The sequence below is a fragment of the Tribolium madens genome, unplaced genomic scaffold, assembly GCF_015345945.1.
Source record: "Tribolium madens isolate multiple individuals breed KSU strain unplaced genomic scaffold, Tmad_KSU_1.1 Scaffold_71;HRSCAF=194;Tcas5.2_LG6, whole genome shotgun sequence".
NCBI classification, from domain to species: domain Eukaryota; kingdom Metazoa; phylum Arthropoda; class Insecta; order Coleoptera; family Tenebrionidae; genus Tribolium; species Tribolium madens.
In genome coordinates this window covers 1167720-1181954 of record NW_025401041.1, presented here as the reverse complement: position 1 = coordinate 1181954, position 14235 = coordinate 1167720, and the positions used below count along the sequence as shown (strand labels likewise).

The following is a 14235-nucleotide window of genomic DNA, read 5'->3' as shown; positions in this document are numbered from 1 at the left end:
ATGAAAAAAATGTTAAAACAAATCTATCTATAAAAATTTCGAAGTTACGAAAAAAAATAAGCTACAGACTGTTAGAATAGAAAACAAAAATGTACCCTGAATTGTAACTCTGTTTAATGTTATTTGTAACTTTTATTTACAAGAAAAAACAAGATCCTTAGTATCATTAAATAGACATAAAAAAAAGTCAAATGTCAAAAAATAAACGTCAAAATATTTTGCCAGATAGAATTTTTTAAACATCATTTTTACTAATGTTCCTGGTATTTTCTCTTACTTGGAATTTACAAAACACCCTGTAGATGGAATTAAAAAAAATATATATATTGGAATCTGGTATCTTACCTTACATTTTTCTCTAATGGGGCGCCTGTTATGATGCACCCTGTTTAAAAATTTAGAAGTTATGGGGGTTAAAATTTGGCACTTTGATCCTATTTATTTCTGTTAGCAAAATAATTTTACATGTTTTTTTTTATGCAAGCTATTAGAAGAGGAAACAAAGAAGCTGTATCCTGAATTGTAACTATGTTTAACGTTATTTTGTGGCTCTCATTGACAAACTTTTTGTATTTTTACTAAATAATTAGGAAAAAAAAATATACAAGATTATCAGTAACACTAAACAAAGATTTTTTCCATCTCACATGGCATTTTTCTCTAGGACGCAAGTTTTGAAACACCTTGTATACACGAAAGTAGAACTTTTCCATGTGAAACTGCAGTTGGAATGTATAGAATACATTTTAAAATATAGGAGTAATAAATTTTTCTTTTATTTTTTTTATTGCTGTACATAAAGTTGTCTTTGATTTTTTTATACAGAAAAAACGTTGAAAAAGATAGGAGGATATAGGAGAGGACCCAAATTTCTGAAAGTTTTCATCTGGGGTAATTTTTTAGCGTTGAATTGGTGATATCAAAAATTGTGTACCCTAATTAGGGGAGACAGAGGCACTATTATGTAAGGCGTAAAATTTTGCTTTAGGAGAAAATTTTCGGGAAATTGATAGAAATATTGAAAGCAATTCACTTCATCAACAAAAAACATAAAACACACTATAGGCTGTTAACGCACTGTGAGAAGCAAGATAGTACATACAAAAATAGTGTCTAAATCAAAATTTGAATTTTAGAAGTTTCTACAGTAACACTCTGTACCAGTATATTTTGACTTCAATAGTACATTAGAAGCGAGGTGGTAAATGTGGAATTATCCCGATTGCTTATGTAAATATGCTTATGTATCGGATAAAGCACTAATGCCACTACCACTGAGGTTTGTATACTCTTTTATTCACAATCACATTATTTTCAGTCAAAAATTTGAGTAAAAATACAATTCTAACAAAGTTAAGATCCAAACGTGGTAGGCCATCCAAATAGCGTTTGGTTTTTGACATTTCGGAAATGTCATAGAAAATATTGAAATAATATGTGAATCTGATTTAAAATCGTCGAAATGGAGCAGTGTACTCCTCCAGAAGTAAAAGAAACTGCTACAAAAGCAATTGAATTCTAATTTAGCAAAATATTATGCGTAACTTGACAATTTGAAAGAAAAAATTCCCGGTATTTTTGTTGGCAAATCTGCATATTACCGCCCAAGAGAAGTAGTAGTATTACTCCTCATGAGATTTTAAAAGGTTAGTAATCGGCATATTACATTAATGATTGTGAATAAAAAATATTTTTGGTATCGATTTATAAGTATTAATTTTGGTAACAGGTTCTAATTATTCTCGTTAAGGTCGATGATGCATTTGTAGGAAAGTAGGAAAAAAACTAGATGGGTTGAACTTTTCAATTTATTCTCAAACATATCATGAACAATATCCGTAGATAGAAAATTTATATTTAGTAATGTGGTACACTGATTGTCACATTTTTTAAATTTATTATTTGATTTTTTAACATGGTTTATTTTTACTATGTATTTTCATATTAATTGCAGGCACACTGCGGTGGATGTGGATTTGAAGCCTGCCACGACGGAACCATCATCTGGTTCACTGTACCCACCGGCGTCTTTCCAATCTCCCGCCACTCCTACCCGGTCCAATGATGTGACCCGATCCGAGCCGAACCTGAACGGTTCACAACCCGAACCTGTGATATTGAAAGCAGTGCCTTCCCTGAAAAATCTTTCGGAACATTGTCTACCTGACAAAATCTCCAAAATGCACGTCAAAGGTGCTCTTAACCACAGACTGCTATTACAATCGAAGAGTTTCGGTGTCGATAACGCACGTCCCATTTACCCTAATTGTCCTTTTTCACCCTACGTTAGTCCTAGTGGAAGTCCCAGGACGAATAGGAAAAGACAGCCGCTTAGAGAGTCCAGAAGAGTTTCCATTGAAAAGTCCGGTACCTATTTACAACTCAATCAATACAAATTGATGGACTCCATCGGACAGGTTGGTGAAAAAATTCAAAATCAAAAATTTAATTCTTTACAACTTTGTTCCTAATACCTTTTGTATCTCTAACCATATTCACTGCGTTTGCAAAAATGTTGACAAACATGAAGCGAAGTTAAAATTTCTGATGGTTTATAATTTTTTTCATATTACATTTTATACTGTAAAGTAAGATACAGTTCATTTCATGGACTTATCCCGATCTACGATAAAACGTTAGGGGACAAATACAGAAATACGTCCATATTCCTATCTTTTTTTACACTGTGAGAATACATGCGACAAATATAGAACATACCCTATTAAAAATGTCACAATTCCTAGAATATTATCTTTAGGCTAAAGAGAATATCAAAGGCGAGGCTTGTTCGTTATGTCTAGTATTAGATGATTCTTTGTAGAGACATTGTTGCCAACATTTTTAATAAGAAAGTAGTAAGTCAGAAGCACAAGTTGAACTACAAATTCTCTATCAAAATGTACTCAATTTGTGTAATATTTAATATTTCATAAACACAAAACATAAAAGACTCTCCACATACTTGGTTGCTAATATTCTGCATAAATTTGAGTTTTTTTTTTTAAATTAACTTTGTTTTACTTGCTGTCAAATGTCAAATTCACACGAAGCTATACGTCGTAGACTGCATCGTACTCCAAAAGTTAAGCTGATGAAATAGACTGTACACTCTACCTGCCTGTATTTTGGTTTTTGCCTTGTGTACACCTTCATTTAAATATAGCTTTTTTTTATTTTGTATGCACTCTGCAATGGATTGACATGAGCCCTATTCCACCAACGACTTTGCAACTTTACACTTTGCGCTTTGCCAAATACATTTGCGTTCACCAACAACTAACTATATTTTGCACACTTTGTAAAATATACTTTGCAAAAATAATTTGGTTTACAAAAATTTGCAAAAATGATTTTAAAGATTGGTAGAACACATTAATTTTGCAGTTTGCAATTTATGCAAAACATTTTAAGGCAAATCATACAGTGCGATCAAAAAGTCGTTCTATCAAGTAGGCGTCCTAGTTAAGGACGTATGTTGCATGAGAGTTCGTATGTTATCTAGATGTCAAAAAATTATTTTATAAAAATTAAAACATTGAGCTAATTAAATTGAATTATTCTATATGAAACGTCTCAAAACAAACTAAAATAAGATTTTGTTAAAAATGTTAAAATGTTAAAAATGTTAAAGTTAAAAATCGTTCACCACGATTTCCTGTCAAAATTTACATAAAAACATTTTGACATTTATCAATTGTCATTGTGACTTTGCAACACTAATACCTGATACTGTTTCTATTTAAAATACGCTTCATCTATAAAGTACGCTGATGCATATTTTTTGTCAATTTTCACATTATTTTCACATACTTTATAATAATTTCTGAATTTAGTGAAATTTCTGATACAATATTAGTGTTGCAAAAAATCTCGAAGACAACACAAGTTTTTTATGTAGTTTAAAAATCTCAGCCTAAACTACGACCTCGATTTTTAAACTGTCTACAAAACTCTAGTTGTCTTAATAGCTATTTTCCTTTACAGTGAAAATACGGTCTTTTTGGAATTACATATACGATTAGCCAACATTTTCCGTGATAGGTTTCGGGAATAAAGATCATTTTTCATTATTTTTAGCATGGCCATTTTAAAAATTGTGCACACAACATTTTCTTCCCATTTCAAAATGTATAAACATGTATTAGAACAATATAAAATTGCTAAAGTAACAACCACTTTAGGTACACCTTATTAGGCGGACTTTCGGGAACGAATGGCCCGCATATGTGCTCCTTGTCTTGCAAATCTATCTGTCTCGCGTCACCAGTTTGGCCACACTTCAGCCAACACAGTGCATGCGTTCGCTGATCACCTAAAAATTTTACGCCGTGCCTTGTGCTAATGACATTAATCCCTGCTGGGTTGTAATATATTATTAGCTATGAGGACAACAGTTTACTGTATTGTAACCTCAAAACTTATGCATTGCAAAACAGATAATAAATGACCAACTTACGTGTAAAACTAACTACAGTTTTTTGTGAGGAAAAACCTTATAGAATAGTCCCACTAAGTTTCAAATAAATATAAAAGCAACCATAGTAAATTATTAAATAAAAGTATCAAATGTGTGTAGAAAGAGAGAAAATAGTTTAAGTAAAACAAAAGCCTTAGAAAAGTTCATAATATTATAAGTATAGGAAATCCCATGAGGCTTCGATTCTTTACTACGAACTAAAACATTTATGTTTCATGATTGTGCTGTAAGAATACGGGGTGCACCAGAACTCGCGCCCCAGAGAAAAATGCCATATAAGGTAAGATACCAGGAACATGGAAAAAAATCTTTTACAAATTCTATCTATAAAAATTTTCAAGTGATGAAAGTTTAAATTTTGCACTTTGACTCTATTTATTTATGTTGGAAAAATAATTTTCCAAGTTTTTTTTTCTAGAAGAGGAAACAAGGAAGTTGTATCCTAAATTGTAACTCTGTTTAATGCTATTTGTGGCTTTGATTGCCAAATTTTTGTACCTTTCCTAAATAATGATAAAAAAACATATACAAGATCATCAGTATCATTAAATAGACATTAAAAAAATTATTGTTTAAATTTTTTGACAGAATTTTTTAAACATTTTTTCGATGTTCCTGGTAGATATCTTGTCTTATGAAATTTTTCTCCCTGTATTTGTTGTAAAATAAAATCATTTTGTTATTATAATTTTTTGCGATCATTCCCGATTCCAGGCACAAAACTAAGTAACTCTTAAGTTATTTATTTTCAGAGACTTACCATCGTATTGATCGCATTTATCTTAGCCAGCTAATTAAGAAATACTAATAAAAACAAAAGATGAAAGTATAAGAAGATTAGTTAATGATCTTATGTATTTTCATTATTACTATTGAGAAAGAAACTAGGAACGAAAGAACTAATCAATCCAAGAAACGACAAATTTTTTGCACGGCGGGGAGTAGAAATCAACTTTTTTATTTCAAAACTGTCACAGAAGTCACAATTCAAAATGAGCATAACGACGGGAGCAAATATGGGCTCCCGTTACTAAGGCATTCTTCCCATTCATTACCAACAAACATTTATTACAGCTAACAGAATTACAGCCAATTTCTTGGGTTTTTTAACTCAAGTCGTGCAAAAATAGTATATACGTCACTAGAGAGAAATGTTATTATTACTTTGGTGCTTTATAGCAAATATAAACGTCACCTCAGGAATAATTGTGCATTTCTCTCGTTGCGGAATTAAAATTTCGGACAGTATTGTCATTTTCACAATGTAAACTCTAAAACAACCTTTACATTAATAACCTCATTTTTTACTCTTGTCATGTTTAATGTCATTTTAACTTAAAAAATAGCGTCACTGACAGAAAAGTTTAATTGTCAAATGTCAGTTATGAATGTCATGATGACAGTAAAAGGTAGTTTACAGTGAAGTTTTTGAAGTCACAGAGAAAAAATATGCACATACGACTTGTCAATTATGATTGACAGTAGCTAAAAATAAAGATAACAGTCCTAAAGCATGCTTTACAATTTAATGTCACTCAAGTGACATTGACGACCAAAGTATTTTGTCTCTAACTGTACATGGTGCACATTTTATTTGTTCCCGCCTGAAGGAGCAAAAATAGGCAACTTATTATACATTTCATAAACACTTTGTGTAAAATATTAACTATTTTAAATCGAATAATTATAGTCGGTGCTTGATTAATGACATTGTAAACTTCAAATTCAAAACTCAAATGTATATTAATGGAAACAACAGCGAGAAATTAACAAATTATTTTACGTCTTCCCACTTCAACTTTTTTAAATTGCTCAGTTTCATGCTCATAATGTTCCGAAAGCATGATTTGATGGATTTTTTTTCCTGGGTTTCTTGTGGCATACAGGCGAACTTCGGCATCTCTCTCGCGACACTCTCCCAAAATTAATATCATATCCGTTTGTCGGAGTTGTTGTACATAGTTCACTTTTAGGATTGTCACGAAGTAATTACAACTCGGATTAACTTTGCAATAAAAACTGATAAAACTACCGACATAATCCACATCTGTCTATTCGTTTATTATAAAAAGTAACATTTTAAACACAAAGTCTGATCTGAAAAGTTAAATTGGTTGCCTATTTATGAAATTTTAGGCGGGAACAGATAATATGAACATCCTGTATAATAAACTATTTTATTTTTCACAGCATCTGTCCAATTATTCTTTATTAAAATGCCATTTATTTTTATTTAGACAAAAACAATATCACATTGTAATTAATCCGTTTATTCCTTTTTTACGAAGAATAATTACATCCATTTATTGCGTACATGACTCTTAACCCCAGTAATAATATTTCTAAGTGATGGCAGGTTTTATTCTTTCTAGCCGAGATGAAAAATTCTCTTGAGAATTTTGCAATTTACATTTATTTTCTAAAAATTTCCATTATGAAACGGATAGAATAAGTAATGCCGGCTTGTTTGATGTCACCCCATTGAATTTTCATGGCATGCAGAAGTTGAGTTCGTTGTCCAAGAGAAGCTTCTTTGAATTTTTAATATTTGTTTCCTAGTCGAATGAAATTATTTTGTTCCAGGGGTCTTACGGTATTGTCAAATTGGCTTACAACGAGGAAGACGACACTCATTATGTAAGTAATTCAATTTTTTCAAAACAGTTTTACATAAAGAAATTAACTAAACTGTGTTATTACGAGTAGAAATAAATAGAAAAAATACAATACTTATTTTTTTTAAGAAATTATAAACTTTCAGCTCTTTTAATATACATTAAATAGTGTGTCTGGGGACTTCTTGCATTTCTAATTTGTCGGATTATAAATTTATGTTATTGATCCCTAGGGTCTTGTTCTAGTTTAGTTGAACTTTTCTAATATTGAGAATTTGTCTTACAGGCGATGAAAATTTTATCGAAGAAAAAACTTTTAAAAAAAGCGGGAATGTTTGGCAGACTGCCACCAAAAAAGGAAGGTAGACCCAGTCCTACCCTAACCCATCCTCTTCATCGAGTGTACCGAGAAATCGCCATTTTGAAAAAGCTCGACCACCCCAATGTGGTGAAATTAGTCGAAGTCCTCGACGATCCCGTCGAAGATCATCTTTATTTAGTGTTTGAACTTCTAGAAAGAGGGCAAGTGCTTGAGGTACCTACCGAGAAACCCTTGACCGTGGACCAAGCTTGGACCTACTTTAGAGACGTAGTTTTAGGAATAGAATATTGTGAGTATCTCGTTTTATTTAATACATATTCATATAGAAAAATCCCTCTTTTTATTAAAAAGACGAGATCTTGTTCGTATATGAAATTTTTGTCTTATGACATTACAGAGTCAAAAGGAAATATTAAAACGAGATTATACAGGGTGTCCGGAAAAAACATTGAAAGTTTTCCTTAGCTCAAAATAAGAAGAAAAGTTTGTATGTTCGGAAATGCTTTCCGAGGGAGCTAGACCCCCTGAAGATGGCTGGCAAAAGGTCTTTTTTTTCAATTATTTCAATAACCGGTGGACATTTAAACACTTTTTCCATGTTCTTGGTATCTTATCTTACTTGGCATTTTTCTCAGGGATGCGAGTTCTGAAACACCCTGTATGATCAAGTTATCGCTACAGCTCCCTTAGGAAGCATTTCCGAACATAGATCAACAAGAAAATTTTCTTTTATTTTGACTTTGAGAAATCACCCTCCGAAATGTTTTAACGTTATTTTGGACACCCTGTACAGTTGTTCTTCGAGCTTTAAAATATTTTATGAGCTCCTTGAAGTTATTTCGCGTCGACAAAATCCTCTCTGTAAAATTTTTAGTGGCTTGCTCAGAGCTACGAATGTAATGAAGGACACGGACAAATTCCAAATACGTGAAAAACAATAATTCAGAAAATTCCGATATTGCATTATAATTTGTAACATGATAAAATATTAGGAATTAAATGTGACCTTCGATTCTTACATCATTACGAATACTCAAATAAATTTTAATGTTTTATATTCTACAGGGGGTGGCCCAGAAGTCTGGAAACGATTTTTTTCTGGCGAAACTATAATTTTTTTGACAAATAAATTTATAGGTGTGCAATGGCTATAAAAATGATATTCTTAACCAAATTTGGATATCAATCAATTGTTGTTTACACTTACGATAAACATAGCAACATTTTTTTTATTGAAACCTATCACATTTTTTTTGCTAGACAACAAGAATTGTTGTTGTGCAATTTTTTTTGTAAATCTAACATTTTTGTTAAAAAAATGTTTGACTTACAAGTATCAATTTTTTTTGTATCTAAACTGCCAGTTTTTTTATCATATTTTCAATGGGTGCATAAACAAAAAAATGGTATAACTTGCAGAACTTGAGAGCAATTTAAAAAAATGACTTTTTTGAAATTTACATGAATGTTCGTAAATCTAGTGTTGAATACAGCTTAGGGGGTGTCAATTATTCATTAATGCATTTAATCTGAGATAAGTAATGCCAGAGAAACTGGGGCGCGAGTTCTGGCCCACCCTGTATACGTAAACTTGGTAAAAATTTCTTGGCTTTGTCGACGGTGGCGCCGTTTGGTGGTTCAAAAGTTTCGCCCCCTGCCCTTAAATAATTTTTTTCCCAACAGGGAATAAAGTAACGCTTTAGGTTTTTGACTAATATCATGTAAAATTTAATAATAATCGATCTCGCTAGTCGATAGCAGTAATTTATGGTATATTAAGCATCAAGAACGGTATTTCTAAGACATTTTACGTTCGTGATGCTTATGAAAGTTTTTGCGCGATTGATTTTTTTGATTTTTTTAATAAAATATCTAAAAAATTTACTTACCGTTGTAGAACACCAAAAATACTTTGGCGACGACTCTGAATACTTACTAACGAGCTTGTCGTCAGCAACAATAAACAAAATAAACATCCTACTGTCTTGTAATTGGAAACAGACGTGGTAAACAATCAAATAGACCTCAATTGCCCAAAAAATATTTTAGAATAAACAAAAACAACTTAGGTTAATGTATGTACTTTAAGAAAAATGAGCTACATGAAAGAACGAAAAGTGGTCTTATTTCAAACATGAGAACAAAATATGAGTTTCGATTTAGTACAACCATGTTTCAAAGAAAACATTTTAGTGTAGGTATGTGTATACATTCATTTTTTACTTGACGTGTATTTATATAGTTTTAAGTATAAACTAGATGTGAATCACAGAACATAATACTTAACTATCACGTTAATTAACGATTAACTACAAGCGAAGGCGATTACTTACAAAGTAATTAATTAGTTGCTTAATTATATTGTGTTTAATTGTTGTTACAAAGAAAGTGTTTGAAATATGAGTTTTGTTTGAATCGAGTTTCTTCAAACTTTACAATTCCCACAAACTGAAATGAACGTCCCCTATTAAACACCAAAGCAGCTATAAATTAAAATTGCTTTTATATTTTTATTTTAAATACCTATTAAATAAATGAAGTGGTAAATATGTAAGATTTAATTTAAATAATGTAAAGTGTAAGTTGTAAGATTTTCCACTTTACTCAAATTCACTATTTCGGTTGCTCTACCACAGAAATACGTCCATTATGTATTATACCATTTGCACTAGTTTACAATACAGTAAGACACAACAATTTACAATTCTAAAATATGCTTTAGATTATTTTTAAGTATCTTTAAGTTTCTTTAAATATCTTTAATTATCTATCATAAAAGTTCCTACGAGAGGATAACAACGATGAACCTAAATAACTAAATATTTATATAATTATTCCTATCATAAAAAATAATGTCAAACTTATAACATCTAAGTTTTTTTTTCGAATAAATTAGTCGTTGTAGATGTTTATTTTTAGTCAATTTTATATTGACTATTCAAAAAAAATTGTATATTAATTAATTGTTTATACTTACGAGATAAACATAGCAACATTTTTTTAATGGAAACCTACCACATTTTTTTTAGACAACGAGCTTGTTACAAGAATTGTTGCTGTGCAATTTTTTTTGTAATCCTCACACTTTTGTTAAAAAAATGTTTAACTTACAAAAATTTTTTTTTGTGTAAACTACCAGTTTTTTGGAAATAAATTAATAAATGTTTTGTAATAAAATTTTAGATTCAGTATTTGTTTGGTATTAGAAATATGTGTAGCATATAACATATAATAGATTACAGTTTAAAGGTTGTAAAGGAGCGATGCCAAAATATTTTTTATTTTAATTAATTGTTTAAACTTTTGAGATTACCATACTAATAATTTTTTTCTTAAATCTAAAAGATTTTTTATTTATTGTTTTACAAAGAAATGTTTATGCATTTTAAAAATGTACAAAAACATTTATTACAAATGTTACAATTTATGTTAAAAAAATTATAAACTTTATCTGTTGTCAAAACTTTCTTCATTTTTATAGCCATTGCACACCCCTAAATTTATTTGCCAAAAAAATTGATAGTTTCGCCAGAATAAAAACATTTAACCACCTATAAAAACCACCTGTAAACTCTTTTATCTTCAAGCATATCACAAACAAGGAAATTTGTTTATTTTCTAAGATTAAACGCCATCTTTCTATGTTCAATTTCGACATATATCATCTACTCGTGCTATACCACAGTAATAATTTTATTATTTCGCTTTTTTCGTGACTTTTTTTAATAGAAATAATTTAATTTTTAAATTATTCGTGTAATTATTAACAAATAAATGGTGATTTCACCGTATAAAATGCTTCAAATGACCTCATACATGACTTGGTCGAGCCGCCCTTGTGGACATTTCCTAGGACTTGAAATATTTCAACTCCGGTTAGAAAAAAAAAAACACTTCACCAATCTCACTAGAGATATACAAAGGTACAGTTTTTGACTGAACCAAAAGTAAAGCACAAAATTTATATTTCTGTTATTGGTCATTTTTCAAAAAAAAAATCTCCAACAGGTCGATTTTATTTTTATAAATTCATTGACGTCATTGAATTTTCAGTAATGAAATCATTTTTTTTTTAATGACAGCCCACTTATTTTTAGTGATTCGTATTTGTTTTTTGGGAAAAATGTATTCCAAAAAAAATGAAGTTTTTCATGGGCATTCAGTGCTATTCAGATGAATTCAGATAAAAATTTAGGTACTTTTTAAAAAAGGTCAAATGATCCATATTGCTATAAAAAAATCAAGTTCGCATTGTCTCTTAAAAATGGCATTCAAACGTGTGCAGTCTTAAATAATTGATAACAAATTTTTGGTTATCTTGTATTACTAAGGAATTTAGCTTATCTATGATTTTTATAAAAAAGTTAACATTTTACGAAAAAGCTAGGTAACATCAACATTTTAACATACACTCAAATCAAGTTCAATTTTTGATGACTCTAACCTTCAATGAAAATCATATTGTTGTTGTATGTAAGATATTATTACCCACTAATATCTAACATATAAGTCTAATAAGAATTGACGTAATCAGAATTAAATCAATTGCATAAACATTTATTTAACATATAAGTTACCGTATACAAATTATTTGTTTATGTTTTTTATTGTTTATTATTATTTATCGTGACAACATCATTACATGTCATTAGTTAAATGCTCCCACTGTATCACAGAAGCTAACGTATGGTTACTACCTTCCATAAACAGAAAATAACAAATAAAGATGAAGATCGTCAAAAAATAGATTTATTATCTACTTTAGTCATCAACATGATTTAAAGTCATTTACGACGTTCATATTTGGACTCGATAATTTATTGCTCATTCGTTAATTAATTATAAAATAAATCTGTCTGTCTTTTTAATTACATGGTTTGAGCTTTGATATTAATTTCAACTGCGTTCCCTGTAATTTTTTTCGGAGAAATGTCTTTGATATCTAAAAGCAACGTTTTGTTAACTAATTCCTTTGTTGTTGTTCCAGTGCATTACCAAAGGATAATCCACCGTGATATCAAACCGGCAAACTTACTTCTAAGCGAATCAGGCAGGGTCCAAATAGCAGATTTGGGTGTCTGTAACGAATTTGATGGTTCAGATGCCTTCCTGTCAAACACGGCCGGAACTCCAGCATTCACAGCGCCTGAGGCTCTCGGCGACAACAAATCGGCGTTCAGTGGCAAAGTAATTATGATTTTTTTTTAATTCAGTCAGTTTTAAGAAAAAAAGAAACATGAACTAGTGGAAAGTTTGTCGTTTTCTTCCAAATTTTTATGTTGTTCTAATTTCTCAACTGTGAAAATAAAACCAAAAATAACAGCAGCATAGGGTATTTCGATAAATTTTCAAAAGATAAAACACATTTTTACTAAAAAATCGGAAAAAAGGCCGAAATTTTAATTGAATTCTTTCAATTCTACATAAAAAACACTTTTAAAATATTTTTGTGAAACTGCAAAAAATATTTTTCAAAAGGTTGACTCTGTTAGTATCAAAAAATATACAGGGTGTTCCAGCGAGTTGGTAAAGTCCATTAGTGACCCTTAAATGGTGTAATAAAAAATATATATACAGGGTGACCCAGCGAGTTGAAAAAGTCCATTAGTGACCTTTACATGGTGAAATAAAAAAATATATGTATAGGACATTGGTAGATGCTAATCTAGTCCATCGCAACTATACAGCGCGTCTCAAAATAAGTTATAATACAAACTTGTGTTTTTTTAAATGAAACACCATATGTTTCTTAGTGTTTTTGGATGTATATTTTAATGACAATGACTTTTTTAAGCTAAACTTTTATTGGTCGATTTTGCTTAGTTTTAAAAATAAGACGGTTTTTTTGACGAAAACATGCACTTTTTAAAAATTTATTACAGAAAAACTAAGACATGTAGAAATATTTTCTTTACTACCGCAAAGAAGAAGCTATAAGGTTTTATTAACATTTTTCTAGTGCGTTGCATATGCAAAGATAAAAAAATGAAGGCGTTTGTTAAAAGTTTAATAACTTAAATTTTTTTAATGGAACACCCTATTTATTGTTTTTGCACTTAAAACATTATTAAATTGTCTTTCTAAAATTATTTACTTTTAGGTGCTTATAGTCAATAACTAAAAAGATATTGAACTTTAAAGATTAAAAAAAAATACTATTGTTTCAGTAGCCAAAAAGTGAACAGTTGCACAAGAGATGGAAGAAATATCGCTTAATAATCACATTTGTGTTAACCTGAATCCATTATTCTTTTTTTTTACAATACAATAATTCAAATTTCAGTATTTATAACGACTTTTACAATCTCTGGATAAATCAACGAATAAGTGATCCGTGGTGGAATTACTATGTTGGCCAAAGTATCAACAATGCTCAGATATTGATAGATATTGTTGCCACAGTTGATATTGAATGTTAAATATCTTTTCATTTATCAATTCTAGACATTAAAAGTTTATTTTTTTAGATAGACAATTTATCAATCTATTAGATACAAAAATTAAAAATAGAGTGTTCTATTAAATTTTTTTAGGTTATTTCACTTTTAACAAATTTAATTTATTAATCTTTACAAATGCAAAACACTACAAAATTGCTACAGCTTTAAATTCTGTACTTCTTTGCAGAAGTAAGAAAAAATGTGTTCTAGCTGTCTTAGTTTTTGTGTAACAAATTTTTGAAAAGTGCATGTCAAAAAAACCGTCTTATTTCTAAAGCTAAGCGAAATCGACTAATAAAAGCTAAAACATTGTTTTAAAAGGCTACATCCAAAAATGCCAAGAAACATATAGTGTTTCATTTAAAAAGAACACAAGTTTGT

General features: G+C 30.0%; 1 protein-coding gene across 1 annotated transcript in view; it reads left to right on the top strand.

Moving 5' to 3' along the window:
* The window catches only part of LOC123009401 (calcium/calmodulin-dependent protein kinase kinase 1-like), a 57206-nt gene that overhangs the window by 39213 nt on the left and 3758 nt on the right, over nt 1-14235 (top strand). Inside the window, exons 4-7 of the mRNA XM_044405686.1 lie at nt 1955-2417; nt 7061-7114; nt 7379-7703; nt 12402-12601. Coding sequence (XP_044261621.1) covers nt 1955-2417; nt 7061-7114; nt 7379-7703; nt 12402-12601 — 1042 coding nt within the window. The remainder of the gene's footprint in view (nt 1-1954; nt 2418-7060; nt 7115-7378; nt 7704-12401; nt 12602-14235) is intronic.